At 44.3% G+C, this 22,398-nt stretch overlaps 1 protein-coding gene across 1 annotated transcript in view; it reads left to right on the forward strand.

The window, feature by feature from the left end:
• Positions 1-22,398, forward strand: part of pde9aa (phosphodiesterase 9aa) — a 267,251-nt gene that overhangs the window by 164,041 nt on the left and 80,812 nt on the right. The window contains exons 13-16 of the mRNA XM_072262191.1: positions 568-672; positions 1,560-1,642; positions 7,466-7,622; positions 7,794-7,907. Of these exons, the coding sequence (XP_072118292.1) occupies positions 568-672; positions 1,560-1,642; positions 7,466-7,622; positions 7,794-7,907 (459 nt within the window). The remainder of the gene's footprint in view (positions 1-567; positions 673-1,559; positions 1,643-7,465; positions 7,623-7,793; positions 7,908-22,398) is intronic.

A 22,398-nucleotide genomic window follows, 5' to 3' on the forward strand; every position in this document is an offset into this window, starting at 1 on the left:
TATCTTCACATTTGACCTACCAAAATGAACCATTTTACACTTATCTGGGTTGAAGTCCATCTGCCACTTCTCACCCCAGTTCCGTGTCCTATCGATGTCCCGCTGTAACCTCTGACAACCCTTCACAACACCCCCAACCTTTGTGTCATCAGCAAAGTTACTACTGAAATGAAGCACTTCACATTGATCTGGGTTGAACTCCATCATCTTTGATGATGATAGTCTCCGTGATGATGATGAAGATGGTATATTGTGTGCATGGAGCAGTGTAGGGGCTGAAATAAACGAAATGACAGAGTGGTGACTCAGAGATTGGAGGAGGAACAAGGGCAGAGTACCAGTGGAACACACAGAATGCTGAAGGATCTCAGCAAGTCAGGCAGCATCTAAGGAGAGGAATACATGGTCAACATTTTGGGTTGAGTCCCTTCGTCAGGGCAGTACCAGTGGGACGTCAGTTTCACAGGAAGGGTGAACTGTGGTGGAAATTAATGGGAGAGGTTTTGTAGAGGGGCTGCTAGGGGGTGTGTCTGCTTTAACTGGATGTATTTTCATTTTTTTCCTAAGTTGTGTGTTCATGAGAATTATCGGAACAACCCATTTCACAACTTCCGTCACTGCTTCTGTGTCACTCAGATGATGTACAGTATAATCGAGCTATGTCAACTGCAGGTCAGTGGCGTGGAGGGAGAGAGAGGGGAGAGTGCAGCAGACAGAATGAGGGAGGGAGAGGGAGAGGGAATCTGGGGGAGGAAGGGACAGAGGCAGAGGGGAGCAGAGAGAGAGGGGGAGAGAGGGGTGGGACAGAAGGAGGGAGAGGTAAGAGGAGCAGAGGGAGGGAGAGGGAGGGGAGAAGAGAGAGGGAGGGAGAGAGAGGGATAGGGAACAGAAGAAGGGAGAGAGAGTGGAGAGAAGTGAGTTGAGAGGGAGGGAAGGAGAAGCGAAGGGAAAGGAGGGGAGGGAGGAAGAGGGGACTGGTGGAGGGAGGGGGGAAGCAGGGGTAGATGGGGAGGGAGGGGGAGAGGAAGGGGTGCGAGAGAGGGGTGCGGGGATTTGGGAGGAAGGGAGACCATCCCCTGACTGTACTATTAGGTAATTTTAAATTAGTCTTCCCAAAATGTCCAAGATAAGTTGGATGGGAGAATTAGGGGCTTCATAAATTGGTTTTTCTCCACTTCAAAGATGTTAAAGATAATATTTTATCTCCTAAAAGATGTGATTAATTGATGGCTAAGCTGGAGACAGAGTCCCTCTTGTTATTTATTGAGAAATATAATGATTTTTATATTCGAGTATCATAGACACAAGTTTTCAGATTGCTGGGATCATAAATGAAGATGTAATTCATGGATATGAAAGATTAGAGTGTCTCAACATTACCAGTCTTATAGAGAATAGCGTTAGGGACAATGAAGGTATCATAGCAATTAAAAAAGTCAGGAATAACTGGAAAGATGTTGAGTCAGAGGGTCATCGATGGGAAGGTGGGGTTGCAGAAAGCAGAATGTGCAAGTGGTGCGGACATCCCATCTCTCTAGATCAGTGCATCTGTGTTGCAGGAGAAGTTGACCCAGCTCGATATCCTCACACTGATGAGTGCTGCTGTGTGCCATGATCTCGATCACCCGGGTTACAACAACATGTGAGTTTTACCCTCTTCATCCTCTCCCCACCTGCCATCTTGCCTTCCAGTAACCCATCCCTTTCCTTCACCATTGTCTATCATAACTTCTGTCTTTTCCATCTTTGCATTAACCTGATTTGTTCCCCTTCATCTCACACTGAGTTTGTTCACAGCTCTAGGCTGTTTTTCAGAACCTCTGCATCAGCCTAGACAGTTTATTCATTAACTTGGAACACAGTGCAATTTCATTATGAAACAATCAAATTCACACATCCACAGAGCAGTCATTAACGCCGGGAATCCTTCCCCCACAACGATCGACCTCAAATGTCGATTCTGTCACCCACAACGATCTCGATCTGAAATAGTGTTTGCTTCCCCACAACGATCTCAATATGTAAGGTCGATTCATTCCCCAACGATCTCGATCTGAAAAGTTGATTCCTTCCCCACAATGATCTCCACCTGAAATGTCGATTCCTTCCCCACAATGGTCTCCACCTGAAATGTCAACTCCTTCCCCAACAACAATCTCAACCTGAAATGTCGATTCCTTCCCCAACAATGATCTTGATCTGAAAAGTCAATTCCCTCCCCAACAACGATCTGCACCTGAATTGTCAATTCCTTCCCCAACAATGATCTCAATCTGAAAAGTCAGTTCCTTCTCCAAAACAATCGACCTGAAATATTGATTCCTTCCCTACAATGATCACCACCTGAAAAGTCAATTCATCACCCACAACAAAATCAACATGAACTATTGATTCCTTCACTCACAAAGATCTCGATCTGAAATGTCGATTCTTCTCCCCAAAAGGATCTCGATCTGAAATGTTAATTCCTCCTCCACAACGATCTTGATTTAAAATGTCATTTCCTTCCCCCACAATGATCTCGATCTGAAGTGTCGATTGATTCCCTCTCAGCTACTGCCTGACCCTGAGAGTCTTCAGCCTTTTATTTTTTGATCCCATTTTAACAAATTTGACTGAATGTTTGAAGAGACAAGCCACTCTAGGTTCAGGAACGGTTATTACCCTTCAACCATCAAGCTCTTCAACCAGTGGGGATAACCTCACTCAACTTCACTTGCCCCATCACTGAACAGTTCCCACAACCTATGGGCTCTACACTTCGTGTTTTCAATACTTATTGCTTATTTATTATTTAGAAACATAGAAACATAGAAAACCTACAGCACAATACAGGTCCTTCGGCCCACAGAGTTGTGCGGAACATATTCCTACCTTAGAAATTACTAGGCTTACCTATAGCCCTCTATTTTTCTAAGCTCCATGTACCTATCCAAAAGTCTCTTAAAAGACCCTATCGTATCCGCCTCCACAACCGTTGCCGGCAGCCCATTCCACGTACTCACCACTCTCTGCGTAAAAAACTTACCCCTGACATCTCCTCTGTACCTACTCCGCAGCACCTTAAACCTGTGTACTCTTGTGGCAACCATTTCAACCCTGGGAAAAAGCCTCTGACTATCCACATGATCAATGCCTCTCATCATCTTATACATCTCTATCAGGTCACCTCTCATCCTCCATCACTCCAAGGAGAAAAGGCCAAGTTTACTCAACCTATTCTCATAAGGCATGCTCCCCAATCCAGGCAACATCCTTGTAAATCTTCTGTGCACCCTCTCCATGGCTTCCACATCCTTCCTGTAGTGAGATGACCAGAACTGAGCACATTACTCCAAATGGAGTCTAACCAGGGTCTAACCATAGCTGCAACATTACCTCTCAGCTCGTAAATTCAATTCCAAGATTGATGAAGGCCAATACACTATATGCCTTCTTAACCACAGAGTCAACCTGCGCAGCTGCTTTGAGTGTCCTATGGACTCGGACCCCAAGACCCCTCTGATCCTCCACACTGCCAAGAGTCTTACCATTAATACTATATTCTGCCATCATATTTGATCTACCAAAATGAACCACTTCACACTTATCTGAGTTGAACTCCATCTGTCACTTCTCTGCCCAGTTTTGCATCCTATCAATGTCCCGCTGTAACCTCTGACAGCCCTCCACAGAGGAGGACAGAGGAGGACAAAGGGTTTAATTAGGAAGGGGAAAAAAGATTATGAGAGAAAATTGGCAGGGAACGTAAAAACTGACTGTAAAAGCTTTTATAGATATGTGAAAAGAAAAAGATTGGTTAAGACAAATGTAGGTCCCCTACAGACAGAAACAGGTGAATTGATTATGGGGAGCAAGGACATGGCAGACCAATTGAATAACAACTTTGGTTCTGTCTTCACTAAGGAGGACGTAAATAATCTTCCGGAAATAATAGGGGACAGAGGGTCCAGTGAGATGGAGGAACTGAGGGAAATACATGTTAGTAGGGAAGTGGTGTTAGGTAAATTGAAGGGATTAAAGGCAGATAAATCCCCAGGGCCAGTTGGTTGGCATCCCAGAGTGCTTAAGGAAGTAGCCCAAGAAATAGTGGATGCATTAGTGATAATTTTTCAAAACTCTTTAGATTCTGGACTAGTTCCTGAGGATTGGAGGGTGGCTAATGTAACCCCACTTTTTAAAAAAGGAGGGAGAGAGAAACCGGGGAATTATAGACCAGTTAGCCTGACATCGGTGGTGGGGAAAATGCTAGAGTCAGTTATCAAGGATGTGATAACAGCACATTTGGAAAGCGGTGAAATCATCGGACTAAGTCAGCATGGATTTGTGAAAGGAAATTCATGTCTGATGAATCTCATAGAATTTTTTGAGGATGTAACTAGTAGAGTGGATATGGGAGAACCAGTGGATGTGGTATAGTTGGATTTTGAAAAGGCTTTTGACAAAGTCCTACACAGGAGATTAAGGTGCAAATTTAAAGCACATGGTATTGGGGGTAAGGTATTGATGTGGATAGAGAATTTGTTGGCAGACAGGAAGCAAAGAGTGGGAATAAACGGGACCTTTTCAGAATGGCAGGCAGTGACTAGTGGGGTACTGCAAGGCTCAGTGCTGGGACCCCAGTTGTTTACAATATATATTAATGACTTAGATGAGGGAATTAAATGCAGGATCTCCAAGTTTGCGGATGACACGAAGCTGGGCGGCAGTGTTAGCTGTGAGGAGGATGCTAAGAGGATGCGGGTGGCTTGGATAGGTTAGGTGAGTGGGCAAATTCATGGCAGATGCAATTTAATGTGGATAAATGTGAAGTTATCCACTTTGGTGGCAAAAACAGGAAAACAGATTATTATTTAAATGGTGGCCGATTAGGAAAAGGGGAGGTGCAACGAGACCTGGATGTCATTATACACCAGTCATTGAAAGTGGGCATGCAGGTACAGCAGGTGGTGAAAAAGGCGAGTGGTATGCTGGCATTCATAGGAAGAGGATTCGAGTACAGGAGCAGGGAGGTACTACTGCAGTTGTACAAGGCCTTGGTGAGACCACACCTGGAGTATTGTGTGCAGTTTTGGTCCCCTAATCTGAGGAAAGACATCCTTGCCATAGAGGGAGTACAAAGAAGGTTCACCAGATTGATTCCTGGGATGGCAGGACTTTCATATGATGAAAGACTGGATCAACTAGGCTTATACTCATTGGAATTTAGAAGATTGAAGGGGGATCTTATTGAAACGTATAAAATCCTAAAGGGATTGGGCAGGCTAGATGCAGGAAGATTGTTCCCAATGTTGGGGAAGTCCAGAACGAGGGGTCACAGTTTGAGGATAAAGGGGAGGCCTTTTAGGACCGAGATTAGGAAAAACTTCTTCACACAGAGAGTAGTGAATCTGTGGAATTCTCTGCCACAGGAAACAGTTGAGGCCAGTTCATTGGCTATATTTAAGAGGGAGTTAGATATGGCCCTTGTGGCTAAAGGGATCAGGGGGTATGGAGGGAAGGCTGGTACAGGGTTCTGAGTTGAATGATCAACCATGATCATACTGAATGGCGGTGCAGGCTCGAAAGGCCGAATGGCCTACTCCTGCACCTATTTTCTATGTTTCTATGTTTCTATCCACAACACCTCCAACCTTTGTGTCATCAGCAAACTTAGTAACCCATCCCCCCACTTCCTCATCCAGGTCATTTACGACGAGAAGGGTCCCAGAGCAGATCCCTGAGACACTCCACTGGTGACCGATCTCCATGCAGAATATGACCCATCTACAACCACTCTTTGCCTTCTGTGGCAAGCCAATTCTGGATCCACAAAACAATAACCCTTGGATCCCATGCCTCCTTACCTTCTGAATAAGCTTTGCATGGGGTACCTTATCAAATGCCTTGCTGAAATCCATATACACTACATCTACTGCTCTTCCTTCATCAATGTGTTTAGTCACATCCTCAAAAAATTCAATCAGGATCGTAAGGCACGACCTGCCTTTGACAAAGCCATGCTGACTATTCCTCATCATATTATACCTCTCCAAACGTTCATAAATCCTGCCTCTCAGGATCTTCTCCATCAACTTAGTAGTAGTAGTCATACTTTATTGATCCCGGGGGAAATTGGTTTTCGTTACAGTTGCACCATAAATAATAAATAGTAGTAGAACCATAAATAGTTAAATAGTAATATGTCAATTATGCCAGTAAATTATGAAATAAGTCCAGGACCAGCCTATTGGCTCAGGGTGTCTGACCCTCCAAGGGAGGAGTTGTAAAGTTTGATGGCCACAGGCAGGAATGACTTCCTTTGACGTTCTGTGCTGCATCTCGGGGGAATGAGTCACCAACCACTGAAGTAAGACTCTCTGGTCTATAATTTCCTGGGCTATCTCTACTCCCTTTCTTGAATAAAGGAACAACATCTGCAACCCTCCAATCCTCCGGAACCTCTCCCGTCCCCATTGATGATGCAAAGATCATCACCAGAGGCTCAGCAATCTCCTTCCTTGCCTTCCACAATAGCCTGGGGTACATCTCATCCGGTCCCGGCGACTTATCCAACTTGATGCTTTCCAAAAGCTCCAGCACATCCTCTTTCATAATATCCACATGCTCAAGCTTTTCAATCTGCTGCAAGTCATCACTACAATCACCAAGATCCTTTTCCATAGTGAATACTGAAGTAAAGTGTTCATTAAGTACCTCTGCTATTTCCTTCAGTTCCATACACACTTTCCCACTGTCACACTTGATAGGTCCTATTCTTTTAAGCTTTATCCTCTTGCTCTTCACATACTTGTAGAATGCGTTGGGGTTTTCCTTAATCCCGTCCACCAAGGCCTTCTCATGGCCCCTTCAGGCTCTCCTAATTTCCTTCTTAAGCTCCTTCCTGTTATCCTTATCATCTTCTAGATGTCTAACATTACCTAGCTCTCTGAACCTTTTGTAAGCTTTTCTTTTCTTCTTGACTGGATTTATTACAGCCTTTGTACACCACGGTTCCTGTACCCTACCATAACTCCCCTGTCTCTTTTTTTCTCTTTTTTTATATTTGCACAGTTTGTTACCTTTTGCACTCTGGTTGTGAATCTCAGGGTTGTATATGGTGGCATATGTGTACTTTTATAATAAATTTACTTTGAACATTGATAATTTTGCTGAGGGCAGTGCTGTTGATGTAACCTACATGGATCAGTAAGGCCTTGCTGGCTGGTGGCACAGTGGCATTAGCGCCGGACTCCAGAGCGAAGGTTCCCAAGTTCAAATCTAAGTCAGGCCACCCCCCGAGCATGCTTTCCATCCGTGCCTGGTTGAGCGTCGAGCTAGCCACTCGACGTCGTTATAAAAACAAGGGTCGAGTCAGGAATGTTCATATCGTGACCCGGTTAATCCGAAAGGAGACCAATCCTGACACCACACGCCAGACAAGAATGGCTGACATTTCCAACACCAGTACCCTTCTCTTTAATAGGTATCAAATCAATGCTCGCACTGAGCTAGCTGTCCGCTACAACGACATCTCACCTCTGGAAAACCATCACTGCGCTGTCGCTTTCCAGATCTTCTCGCAGCCCGAGTGCAACATCTTCAACAACATGGACCCGGAGATTGCTAAACAGATCCGACAGGTGAGGGTGAGGGCTTGGGCTAAAGGCAGAAGCATAAATGAAGAGCCACCACATCTGGACCACAGTGCAGGAACGGAATGTTCATGTGCTGGGAATCAGAGTGGACGAAGGATGGAACAGATTAGTGTCATTGTCTAGAGTCAAACTGACCAAGTATGGCATCCATTGCAGGGTATCATCACACTGATCTTGGCCACAGATATGGCTCGGCATGGCGAGATTCTTGATTCATTCAAACAAAAGATCGACAACTTTGATTTCACCAACAAGGATGACGTGACTTGTGTGAGTGTTCAAGGTGGGAGCTACAACACCACAGAATTAGCCCAGAAAGGAAAGGAGAGAGGAGGAGGGCTGAAGGTACATAAGAGTTTAGGTGATTCTACCGCGTGTTCTAGCTGTACCATTCGACAAGGCCCTTAACTCAGTGTTGCCTTCCTATATTAACCTGCAGGATCCAAAACTCCACTAATCTCAGTGAATACGGCAATCTCAGTGACACGCCACTAATCTCAGCAACACCCCACTAATCTCAGGGACACAACACTAATCTCAGGGACACGCCACTAATCTCAGTGACACAACACTAATCTCAGTGACAGCGCACTAATCTTGTACACCCCACCAATCTCAGTGACAGCCCACTAATCTCTGTGACATGCCACTAATCTCAGTGACACCTCACTAATCTCAGTGACACCCCACTAATCTCAGTGACACCACACCAATCTCAGTGACAGCCCACTAATCTCAGTGACACACCACTAATCTCAGTGACACCCCACTAATCTCAGGGACACAACACTAATCTCAGTGACACCCCACTAATCTCAGTGACACCCCACTAATCTCAGGGACACAACACTAATCTTGGACACCCCACCAATCTCAGTGATAGCCCACTAATCTCTGTGACACAACACTAATCTCAGGGACAAAACACTAATCTCAGGGACACCCCACTAATCTTAGTGACATAGATAGATAGATAGATATACTTTATTGATCCCAAGGGAAATTGGGTTTTGTTACAGCCGCACCAACCAAGAATAGAGCATAAATATAGCAATACAAAAACCACAAATAATCAAACAACAATATGCAAACTATGCCAGATGGAAATAAATCCAGGACCAACCTATTGGCTCAGGGTGTCTGACCCTCCACGGGAGGAGCTGCAAAGTTCGATGACCACAGGCAGGAACAACCTCCCATGACGCCCAGTGTTGTATCTCGGTGGAATATGGCCGGAGTCCAACAGCAAAAAGTTCAATATCCGGTCTACAAACACGTTCCTCAAAGATCAGGGATGCCACTAATCTCAGGGACAGCACACCAATCTCAGTGACAACCCCACCGATCTCAAAGGCAACCCCACCAGTCTTAGTGTCAACTCCCTCAATCTCAGTGAGAACCTCACCAATATCATTGACAACCCCACGAATCTCTATGACAAACCAACCAGTCTCAGTGGCAACACCAACAACCTCAGTAACAACCCCATCAATTTCAGTTCATACACTAATCTCAGTGACAACCCATGCCAATCTCAGGTACAAACCCACTAATCTGGCAGTGGAATGCTCCTCCTGTAGGATGTGGGAATTCATGGAACCTGATGCTCTCCCTGAACACTGCACATGCGGGAAGTGCAGCCAACTCCAGCTCATGAAGGACCATGTTAAGGAGCTGGGGCTGGAGTTGGATGAACTTAGGATCATCCGAGAGGCAGAGCAATTGACAGATTGGACTTTTGAGCAGGTGGTTACACTCAGAGTGCAGAATTCGGGGAGCAGATGGGTGAACTCCGAGAGAGGTAAAGGGAGAAAGAAGTCAGCTCAGGGTCCCCCTGTGGCCATTCCCCTCAGTAACAGGTTTACCCCTGTGGATACTGCTGAGGGGTATTTGACTTATCTGGGCAAGGCAGCAGCAGTCAGACCAATAGCACTGCAGCTGGCTCTGAGCTTCAGAAGGGTAGGGTGAAGTTAGATGGAGCAATAATCATAGGGGATTTGATAGTTGGGGGGGGGGCAGATAGAAGATTCTGCATCAGCGAAAGAGATGCCAGGATAATGTGAGATTCTGCATCAGCGAAAGAGATGCCAGGATAGTGTGTTGCCTCCCGGGAGCTAGGGTCCAGGATGTCTCTGAGTGGTTGCAGAATATTCTTGAAGGGGAGGGTGAGCAGCCAGAGGTTGTGGTACATATTGGTAACAATGACATAGGCAGGAGAGGGGTAGAGGTCCTGAACAGTAAGGTTAGGAAGTTAGGAAGGAGGCTGAAGAGCAGGACCTCCAAGGTGGTAATCTTCAGATTACTCCCAGTGTCACGAGCTGGGGAAGGTCAGAACAGGAAGATCGCACAGATGAATGAGTGGCTGAGGAGATGGTGCATGGACAGGGTTTCAAGTTCTTGGATCATTGGAACCTTTTCTGAAGAATGAGTGACCTGTACAAGTGGGGCAGGTTGCACCTGAACTAGAGGGAACAAATATCCAGGGAGTGAGGTTCCCTAATGCTTTTGGGGAGAGTTAAACTAGATTTGCAGAGGGTTGGGAACCAAAGTGGAGAGGCAGAGGATGAGGCAGTTGGCACACAAGTAGAGACAGTTTGTAGGGAGTTTGTGAAGAAAGATAAGCAGATGCAGATGCACTCAGCCAGATGGTTTGAGATGGGTCTATTTTAATGCAAGGAGTATCATAAACAAGGCAGATGAATTTAGAACATGGATCAATACATGGAACTATGATGTTGTGGCCATTACAGAGACTTGGATGTCTCAGGGGCAGGAATGGCTGCTGAGTGCCAGGCTTTAGATATCTCAAAAAGAACAGAGATGGAGGCAAAAGAGGTGGGAGCATGGCACTGCTGATCAGGGATAGTGTCATGGCTGCAGAAAAGGAGGAGGTCATGGAGGGATTGTCTACTGAGTCATCATGGATGGAAGTAAGAAAGAGGAAGAGAACAATAACTTCACTGAGTGTTTTTTATAGACTCCCCCCAATAGTGACAAAGACATTGAGGATCAGATAAGGAGGCAGATTCTGGAACGGTACAATAATAATAGGGTTGTTGTGATGGGTAATTTTAACTTCCCTAATATTGACTAGCATCTCCCTAGAGCAAGGGTTTAGATGGTGTAGAATTTGTTAGGTGTGTTTAGGAAAGTTTCCTGAGACAATATGTAGATAAGCCAACTAGAGGAGAGGCTGTACTTGATCTGGTATTGGGAAATGAACCTGGTCAGGTGTCAGGTCTCTCAGTGAGAGAGCATTTTGGAGTTAGTGATCACAACTCTATCTCCTTTACCATTGTGCTGGAGAGGGATAGGAGCAGACAAATTTGGAAAACGTTTAATTAGGGAAAGGGAAAATATGATGCTATTATGCAGGAACTTGGGAACATAAATTGGAAGCAGATGTTCTCAGGGAAATGTATGGCAGAAATGTGGCAAATGTTCAGGTTAACATTTGCATGGTGTTTGCAAAGGTATGTTCCATTGAGGCAGGGAAAGGATGGTAGCGTTAAAGAACCATGATATACAAAGGATGTGGAAAATCTAGTTAAGAAAAGAAAAGCCTTGGTGAACAGGAGTAATAAAAACCCAGGGCATTCTACAGGTACTGTATGTGAAGAGCAAGAGGATGAGCCATATGAGAATAGGACCAATCAGGTGTGGTAGTGCAAACATGTGTATGGAGTCAGAGGAGGCAGCGGAGGTACTTAATGAATACTTTGCTTCAATATTCACTGGCGAAAAGGACTTGGCAATTGCAGGGATGACCTACAATGGACTGAAACGCTTGAGTGTATAGACATTAAGAAAGAGGATGTGCTGGAGCTTTTGAAAAGCATCGTTGGATAAGTCACCAGGACCGGACAAGATGTACCCCAGGCTACTGTGGGAAGTGAGGAAGGAGATTGCTGAACCTCTGGCAATGATCTTTGTATCATCAATAGGAACGTGAGAAGTACCAGAAGATTGGAGGGTTGCAAATGTTCATTTCTTCAACAAAGGGAGTAGAGATAACCTAGGAAATTCTCGACCAGTGAGTCTGACTTCAGTGTTGGGCAAGTTGTTGGAGAAGATCCTGAGAGGCAGGATTTATGGGCATTTGGAGAGACATAATCTGATTAGGGATAGTCAGCATGGCTTTGTCAAGGGCAGGTCATGCCTTATGAGCCTGATTGAATTCATTGAAGATATAACAAAACACGTTGATGAAGATAGCGCAGTGGATGCAGTGTATATGGATTTCAGTAAGGCATTTGATAAGGTTCCCCATGCAACGCTCATTAAGAAAGTAATGAGACATGAGATCCAAGGGACTTTGCTTTGTGGATCCAGAATTGGCTTGCCACAGAAGGCAAAGGGTGGTTGTTGATGGTTCATATTCTGCATGGAGATGGTGACCAGTGGTGTTCCACAAGGCTCTGTTCTGGGATCCCTGCTCTTTGTGATTTTTATAAATCATCTGGATGAGGAAGTAGAAAGGTGGGTTAGTAAGTGTGCCGATGACACAAAAGTTGGGGGTGTTGTGGATAGTCTGGAGGGCTGTCAGAAGTAACAGTGGGACATCAATAGGATGCAGAACTGGGCTGAAAAGTGGCAGATGGAGTTCAACCCAGATAAGTGTGAAGTGGTTCATTTTAGTAGGTCAAATTTGAATAGAATATTAATGGTAAGACTCTTGGCAGTGTGGAGGATCAGCGAGATTTTGGGGTCCATGTCCATAGGATACTGAAAGTTGCTGCACAGGTTAACAGTGTTGTTAAGAAGGTGTATGGTGTGCTGGCATTCATCAACTGTGGGATCGAGTTCAAGAGCCGTGAGGACAGCTATATAGGACCTTGGTCAGACCCCACTTGAGTACTATGTTCAGTTCTGGTCACCTCATTACAGGGAGGATGTGGAAACTATAGAGAGAGTGCAAAGGAGATTTACAAGGATGTTCCCTGGATTGGAGAGCATGCCTTATGAGAATAGGTTGAGTGAACTTGGCTTTTTCTGCTTGGAGTGGTGGAGGGTGAGAGGTGACCTAATAGAGCCGTATAAGATGATGAAAGGCATTGATCATTGGATAGTCAGAGGCTTTTCCCAGGGCTGAAATGGCTAACACAAAGTGGCATAGTTTTAAGGTGCTTGGATGTAGGTACAGGGGGGATGTCAGGGGTAAGTTTTTCACACAGAGAGTGGGGGGTGCATGGAATGCACTGCCAGCGAAGGTGGTAGAGGTGGATACAATAGGGCTTTTAAGAGACTCTTGGAAAGGTACATGGAGCTCAGAAAAATAGAGGGCTATGCGCTAGGGAAATTCCAGGCAGTTTCTAGAGTAGGTTATATGGTCAGCACAATGTTGTGGGCTGAAGGGCCTGTAATGTGCTGTAGATTTCTATGTATCCATGTTCTATGTTTCTATACTAATCTCAGTAACCTAGCAATCTCAGTGACAATGCAACCAATCTCAGGGAAAACTCTAACAATCTCACTAAACTCAGAGACAACCCCACCTGAGGATCTCAGTGACGATCTCACCAATCTCGATGACCATCCCACCAGTCTCAGTGACATCTCACCAATCTCAGTGAATACAGCAATCTCGGTGAAAACCCCAACAATCTTGATGACAACCCCACCAATCTCTGTGACAACCATTCTGATCTCATTGACAATCCCACCAATCTCAGTGACAGCCCCGCCAATCTCAACGACATCTCACCAATCTCAGTGAATACACTGATCTTCCCTTCCTAATGACCTTGTTAGTTTCCTTCTGCAGTTTCTGTGACAACCAGCCAATCTCAGAGAAAGATCTACTAACCTTAGTGACAATCCCACCAGTCTCAGTGACTAGCCCATGATTTGACCATAAAACAACGAAGCAGAATTGGGCTATTTGGCCCATTTAATTTGCTCTGCCATTCAATCATGGCTGATTCTTCTTTTCTCTCCTCAGCCCCACTCTCCGGCCTTCTCCCCGTAACCTTGGATGCTGTGTCCAGTCAAGAACCTATCAATCTCTGCCTTAAATACACCCAACAACTTGGCATCCACAGCTGCCTGTAGTAATAAATTCCACAAATTCACCACTGTCTGGCTAAAGAAATTTCTCCGCATCTCTGTTTTAAATGGATGCCCCTCTATCCTGAGGCTGTGCCCTCTTGTCCTAGACTCTCCACTATGGAAAACATCCTTTCCACATCTACTCTGTTTAAGCCTTTCAACTTTCGATAGCTTTCAATGAGATACCCCCCTCATCCTTCTAAATTCCAGTGAGTACGGACCCAGAGCTATCAAAACGTTCCTTGTATGATAACCCTTTCATTCCTGGAATCATCCTTGTGACCCTCCCCTGCACCCTCTCCAATACCAGCACATCTTTTCTTAGATGAGCAGCCCAAAATTGTTCACAATACTCAAGGTGAGGTCTCACTGGTGCCTTATAAAAGCTCAGCATTACATCCCTGCTTTTGTATTCTTGACGTCTTGAAATTAATGCTGACATTGCATTTGGCTTTTTCACCTCACCTCTGACTCTGCCTGCAAATTACCCTTTGGAGTGTCCTGCACAAGAACTCCAAGGTCCTTTTCCATCTCAGTCTTTGATTTTTTCCCTGTTTATTTCTACTACCAGTGTATGACCGTGCATTTTCCAACATTGTATTTCATTTGCCACTTTCCTGCCCATTCTGCTAATCTGTCTAAGTCACTAGACACTAGACACTAAAATACTACAGCACAGTACAGGCCCTTCGGCCCTCGATGTTTTGCCAACCCATATATTCCTTTAAAAAACGTACTAAATCCACACTATCCTGTAACCCTCTATTTTTCTTTCATCCATGTGCCTGTCCAAGAGGCTCTTAAATACCCCTAATGTTTTAGCCTCCACCACCATCCCTGGCAAGTCATTCCAAGCACCCACAACCCTCTGTGTAAAAAACTGACCCCTGATGTCTCCCTTAAACTTCCCTCCTTTAACTTTGTACATATGCCCTCTGGTGTTTGCTATTCATGCCCTGGGAAACAGGTACTGGCTATCCACCCTATCTATGCCTCTCATAATCTTGTAGACCTCTATCAAGTCGCCTCTCATCCTTCTACACTCCAAAGAGAAAAGTCCCAGCTCTGCTGACCTTGCCTCATAAGACGTTTTCCAATCCAGGCAACATCTTGGTAAATCTCCTCTGCACCCTCTCCATAGCTTCCACATCCTTCCTACGATGAGGTGACCAGAACTGAACACAATATTCTAAGTGTGGTCTCACCAGAGATTTGTAGAGTTGCAACATGACCTCTCTACTCTTGAACTCAACCCCCCTATTAACGAAGCCTAGCATCCCATAGGCCTTCTTAACTATCCTATCAACCTGTGCAGCGACCTTGAGGGATGTATGGATTTGAACCCTAAGGTCCCTCTGTTCATCCACACTCTTAAGTAACCAACCATTAACCCTGTACTCAGCCTTCTGGTTTGTCCTTCCAAAATGCATCACCTCACACTTATCTGGATTGAACTCCATCTGCCACTTTTCTGCCAACTCTGCATCCTGTCTCTATCCTCTTGTAACCTTTGACAACCTACAGCTCCATCCACAACTCCTCCAATCTTCGTGTCATCCGCAAACTTACTCTCCCCCATATCCTTCCGCCTCTTCATCCAGGTCATTCATAAAAATCACAAACAGCAGGGGTCCCAGGACAGATCCTTGTGGCACTCCACTAGTCACTGACCTCCAGGCAGAATACTTTCCTTCCACTACTACCCTCTGCTTACTTTCTGTAAGCCAATTTTTTATCCAAACAGCCAATGTTCCACTGATCCCATGCCTCATGACTTTCTGGATGAGTCTCTCGTGGGGGACCATGTCAAATGACTTGCTAAAATCCATGTAGACCACATCTACCGCCCTACCCTCATCAATTTCTTTTGTTACCTCTTCAAAAAACTCAATTAGGCTCGTGAGGCACGACCTTCCCTCCACAAAGCCATGTTGACTATCCCTGAGTAGACTGTACTTCTCCAAATGCTCGTAGATCCTATCCTTAAGAATCCTTTCCAATAGTTTGCAGACCACCGACGTAAGACTCACCGGTCTATAGTTCCCAGGATTCTCCCTATTACCTTTTTTAAACACGGGAACTACATTTGCCATTCTCCAATCCTCTGGCACCTCCCCTGCAGCCAAAGAGGATTGAAAGATCATAGCTACTGCTCCAGCGATCTCTTCTCTCACTTCCCACAGCAACCTGGGGTATATCACATCCAGCCCTGGGGACTTATCAAACTTGATGTTTTTAAGAAGATCCAACACTTCTTCTTCCTTAATCTCCACATTGTCCAGCACACAGGCCTGTTCTATTTCGACATCACCCTGATCAAGGTCCTTTTCACTTGTGAATACTGAAGCAAAGTATTCATTTAGGACCTCCCCAACCTCCTCCACCTCCAGGCACATGTTGCCTTCTTTATTCTTTAGCGGCCCCCGCCTTCATTCTTGTTATCCTTCTGTTCTTCACATACGCATAGAATGCCTTGGAGTTCTCCTTAAATCTACATGCCAAGGCCTTCTCATGCCCCCTTCGAGCTCTCCTAAGTCCTTTCTTAAGCTCCTTCCTGGCTATCCTATATTTCTCATGAGCCCCTCCTGCTTCCTGCTTTTTACATCTAACATATGCTTCCTTTTTCCTCTTGACGGGTTGCCTCACGTGTTTCGTCAGTCACGGTTCCCTTTTCCTACTATTTTTTCCTTGTCTCAGTGGGACAAACCTATCCTGAACCCAGCCCAAGTGGTCCCTAAACTTCCTCCACATTACTTCTGTGCTTTTACCCTTGAACATCTTCTGCACAAGTCCTTCTGCATCCTATCTGTTTCCTCAACACTATCTGTCCCTCCACCAATCTTCATATTATCTGCAAACTTGGCAACACAGCCATCTATTCCCTCGTCTAAATCACTGATGTACAGCATAAAAAGAAGCGGTCCCAACACTGACCCTTGCAGAACACCACTAGTCACTGGCAGCCAACCAGAAAAAGATCCTTTTACTCCCACTCACTGCCTCCTACCAATAAGCCAATGCTCTAACCATGCCAGTAACTTTCCTGTAATGTCATAGGTTCTTATCTTGGCAAGCAGCCTCATGTGTGGCACCTTGTCAAAGGCCTTCTGAAAGTCCAGATATACAACATCCACTTCATCCCAGATTGATTCACCAGATTGATTCCTGGGATGGCAGGACTTTCATATGATGAAAGACTGGATCAACTAGGCTTATACTCGTTGGAATTTAGAAGATTGAGGGGGAATCTGATTGAAACGCATAAAATCCTAAAGGGATTGGACAGGCTAGATGCAGGAAGATTGTTCCCGATGTTGGGGAAGTCCAGAACGAGGGGTCACAGTTTGAGGATAAAGGGGAAGCCTTTTAGGACCGAGATGAGGAAAAACTTCTTCACACAGAGAGTGGTGAATCTGTGGAATTCTCTGCCACAGGAAACAGTTGAGGCCAGTTCATTGGCTATATTTAAGAGGGAGTTAGATATGGCCCTTGTGGCTAAAGGGATCAGGGAGTATGGAGGGAAGGCTGGTACAGGGTTCTGAGTTGGATGATCAGCCATGATCATACTGAATGGCGGTGCAGGCTCGAAGGGCCGAATGGCCTACTCCTGCACCTATTTTCTATGTTTTCTATCCCGTTTATCTATTCTACTTGTAATCTCCTCAAAGAATTCCAACAGGTTTGTCAGGCAAGATTTTCCCCTAAGGGAATCATGCTGACTATAAGACCATAACGTATAGGAGCAGAAGTAGGCCATTCGGCCCATCGAGTCTGCTCCACCATTCAATCATAGGCTGATCATGCCCTCTTGTCCTAGACTCCCCTACCATGGGAAATAACTTTGCCACATCTAATCTATTCAGGCCTTTTAACATTTGGAATGTTTCTATGAGATCTCTCATTCTCCTGAACTCTAGGGAATACAGCCCAAGAGCTGCCAGATGTTCCTCATACGGTAATCCTTTCATTCCCGGAATCATTCTCGTGAATCTTCTCTGAACCCTCTCCAATGTCAGTATCATCATCATCATCAGGTGCCGTGTCCAGTTTGAGCTTTGACTGCCATAGCCCAACACACTCCTGTTTCGGGTCAAGTGGATGAATTCATTAGTATTCATTTCCAGTTCTCTGGCTGCTGTCTCCATCATCATTTGTCTTTGTCTTCCTCTCACTTTCTTCTCTTCAATCTTTCCCATAATTACCGTGCATTCTAACTCCTCTTTCCGAATCACATGTCCAATGAAGTCACGTTGCCTTTTCATAATCTCATACATTATTTCTCTTTTTGTGTTTTCTCTGTTCATGACATCCTCGTTAGATATTCGTTTCGTCCATGATATTCTTTGCATCCTCCTCAAAAACCACATTTCTGCTGCTACAATTTGTTTCCTCTTGTTACTAGATATTGTCCAACATTCTGAGCCATATAACATAACTGGATAAACATAACATTTCAGTACTCTGAGACGGGTTGTCATGCTTAGTTTAGTATTGGTCAGTATACTCTTCATTCTCGTAAAGGTGTCTTTTGCCATCCCTATTCTTCTTTTGATGTCCATGTTGCACCTGCCATCTGATGTCACCCAGCTTCCTAAGTAGCAAAGGTTCTGTACTTGTTTTATGTCTTCCCTGTTTATTCTCAGCCTGCAGATAGGATTCTCCTTCTTTTTGGATATCACCATACATTCTGCCTTTTTGTAATTGATAGATAGACCCATTTCTGCACTTTCTTCAACAACTATATCAATTAAGTTTTGTAGTTCTTCCTCCGTCCTTGCAATTAACACAGTGTCATCTGCATATCTGAAATTATTGATGTTTTCACCGCCAACTTTGATTCCCAAGATGTCTCTTATTTTTTGTAATATTGTTTCACTGTACACATTAAATAAATCAGGGGAGAAAACACACCCTTGTCTAACGCCTCTCTTGATTTTCGTAAACTGACTCACTTCTCCATCTATTCTTACAGTGGCAGTTTGTTCCCAGTACAGATTTCTGATTAGGCGGAGGTCTTTCGAATCTAGATCTAGAGTTTCCTGTAATATTTCAAATAACTTATTGTGCTTCACTTTATCAAATGCTTTTGTGTAGTCAATAAAACAAACAAACAAATCTTTTTGCACTTGAATAGCTTGTTCTGATGGTATCCTTAACATCAATATTGTGTTTCTTGTACCTTTGTCTTTCACAAAACCACATTGTTCTTTACCTATTTCAGCTTGTATCTTACTTTTAGCTCTTGTCACCAAAATTCTTAGAAGTATCTTGGTGATTTGACTCATTAAACTTATGGTCCTATGTAATTCACATTCTATTGCTCCAGGTTTCTCAGGAAGAGTGATAAATACTGATTTTTTTCATCGCTTCTGGTATTATTCCAGTCTCATAAATGTCATTGATTAAATCAGTAAGTTTTTCAATTCCATGATCTTCAAGGGCGATAATTTGTTCTATTGTTAATTCATCAGGACCTGCTGCCTTTCCTTTCTTCATCTTATTTATTGCATTACGAACTTCACATCCTTGCTCTTATATTCTATACCTCTAAAATGAATGCCAGCATTGCATTCGCCTTCTTCAGCACTGACTCAACCTGGAGGTTAAACTTTAGGGTATCCTGCACAAGGATCTAAATAATAGTCTCCCTGTTTATTTCTTCCACCAAAGTGCATGACCATACACTTTCCAGCATTTTATTTCATTTGCCACTACTTTGCCCATTCCCCAAAACTATCTAAGTCTCTCTTGCAGGCTCTCTGTTTCCTCAACACTACCCACTCCTCCAGCTATTTTTGTATCATAGGCAAATTTAGCCACAAATCTATTAATCCCATAGTCCAAATCATTGACATACATCATAAAAAGCAGCAGTTCCAACACCGACCCCTATGGAACTCCACTGGTAACCAGCAGCCATCCAGAATAGGATCCCTTTATTCCCACTTTCTGTTTTCTGCCGATCAGCCAATGCTCCACCCATGCTAGAAACTCCCCTATAATTCCATGGGTTCTTATCTTGCTAAGCAGCCCCGCATGCAGCATTTTGTTAAAGGCCTTCTGAAAATCCAAGTACACCACATCTACTGCATCTCCTTTGTCTACCTTGCTTGTAATTTCCTCAAAGAATTGCAATAGGTTAGTCAGGCAGGATTTTCCTTTCAGGAAACCATGCTGGCTTTGGCCTGTCTTATATGCCTCCAGGTACTCCATAATCTCATCCCTAACAATCGATTCCAACATCTTCCCAACCACTGACAGCAGGCTAACAGGTCTATAGTTTCCTTTCTGCTGCCTCCCACCCTTCTTAAATAGCAGAGTAACATTTGCGATTTTCTAGTCACCTGGTACAATGCCAGAATCTATCAATTCTTGAAAGATCATCATTAATGCTTCCGCAATCTTTCCAGCTACTTCCTTCAGAACCCGAGGGTGCATTCCATCAGGTCCAGGAGATTTATCCACCCTCAGACCATTAAACTTCCTGAGCACCTTCTCAGTCATAATTTTCTCTGCACATACTTCACTTCCCTGACACTCTTGAATGTCCGGTATACTGCCGATGTCTTCGGCTGTGAAGACTGATGTAAAATACACATTCAGTTCCTCTGCCATCTCTGCGTCTCTCATTACAATATCTCCAGCGTCATTTTCTATATCTATCCTCAACTCTCTTTTACCCCTTATGTACTTAAAAAAGCTTTTAGTATCTTCTTTGATATTAGTCGCCAGCTTCCTTTGATAATTCATCTTTTCTTTCCCAATGACCTTCTTAGTTTCCTTCTGAATGTTTATAAAAGCTTCCCAATACTCTATCCTCCCAGTAGCTTTGGCTTCCTTGTATGCGCTCTCTTTTACTTTTACTTTGCTCTGACTCAATTTGTCAGCCACGGTTGTGTCCTTCTTCCATTCGAAAATTTCTTCTTATTTGGAATATATCTGTCTTGCACTTCCCTCATTTTTTGCAGAAACTCCAACCATTGCTGTTCTGCTGTCCTTCCCGCCAGTGTCCCTTTCCAGTAAACTTCAGCCAGTTCCCCTCTCATGCCATTGTAACTTCCTTTATTCATAGTCATAGTCATACTTTATTGATCCTGGGGGAAATTGGTTTTCATTACAGTTGCACCATAATAATTAAATAGTAATAAAACCATAAATAGTTAAATAGTAATACGTAAATTATGCCAGGAAATAAGTCCAGGACCAGCCTGTGGCTCAGGGTGTCTGACCCTCCAAGGGAGGAATTGAACTGTGAACTCTGAAGTCCCCAGCTATAATAGCGTCAGGATAACCACTGTGCTACTGTGGCACCCTCCATGTTTAACTGCAGAAGCAGCTTGCAATTCACAGAGCCAAATGATCCCACAACCAGCAAATCAGATACACTCTGCAGTCCTGTCACATCTGTGCATGAATGGTGACGGAAAAATCGATAAGCCAGTGAGAGGAACAGGCCACCAAGAATGTGCCCATTTTCAAACATGCTAGGGTTCTGAGTGAGAGAGTCATAGTCATACTTTATTGATCCTGAGGGAAATTGGGTTTCGTTACAGTTGCACCAACCAAGAATAGAGTATAAATATAGCAATATAAAACCATAAAAAATTAAATAGTAATATGTAAATTATGCCAGGAAATAAGTCCAGGACCAGCCTATTGGCTCAGGGTGTCTGACCCTCCAAGGGAGGAATTGTAAAGTTTGATGGGCACAGGCCATCTCAGTGTTGCATCTTGGTGGAATGAGTCTCTGGCTGAATGTACTCCTTTGCCCACCCAGTACATTATGTAGTGGATAGGAGACATTGTCCAAGATGGCATGCAACTTGGACAGCATCCTCTTTTCAGACACCACCGTCAGAGAGTCCAGTGCCATCCCCACAACATTACTGGCATTATGAATGAGTTTGTTGATTCTGTTGGTGTCTGCTACCCTCAGCCTGCTGTCCCAGCACACAACAGCAAACATGATAGCACTGGCCACCACAGACTCATAGAACATCCTCAGCATCGTCCAGCAGATGTTAAGGGACCTCAGTCTCCTCAGGAAATAGAGACGGCTCTGACCCTTGAAGACAGCCTCAGTGTTCTTTGAGCAGTCCAGTTTATTGTCAATTCGTATCCCCAGGTATTTGTAATCCTCCACCATGTTCACTCTGACCCGCTGGATGGAAACAGGGGTCGCCGGTACCTTAGCTCTCCTCAGGTCTACCACCAGCTCCTTAGTCTTTTTCACATTAAGATGCAGATAATTCTGCTCACACCATGTGACAAAGTTTCCTACTGTAGCCCTGTACTCAGCCTCATCTCCCTTGCTGATGCATCCAACTATGAAATACTGACACAATGGCATTTAGTTTCTCCTTCTCAAATTTCAAAATGAACTCAATCATATTGTGATCACTGTTCCCTAAGGATTCCTTAACCTTAAGCTCTCTTATCACCTCCAGATCATTGCACAACACCCAATCCAGCATAGCCAATCCCCTAGGGGGCTCAACGACAAACTGTTCTAAAAAGCCATCCTTTAGACATTCTACAAATTCTCTCTCTTGAGGTCCAGTACTGGCCTGGTTTTCCCAATCCACTTTCATGTTAAAATCCCCAACGATTATCATGACATTGCCCTTCTGACACACCTTTTCTATCTCCTGCTGTAATTTGTAATCCACATCCCAGCTGCTGTTTGGAGGCCTGTATACAACTGCCATTAGGG

Source organism: Mobula birostris, chromosome 6 (genome assembly GCF_030028105.1).
Source record: "Mobula birostris isolate sMobBir1 chromosome 6, sMobBir1.hap1, whole genome shotgun sequence".
NCBI classification, from domain to species: domain Eukaryota; kingdom Metazoa; phylum Chordata; class Chondrichthyes; order Myliobatiformes; family Myliobatidae; genus Mobula; species Mobula birostris.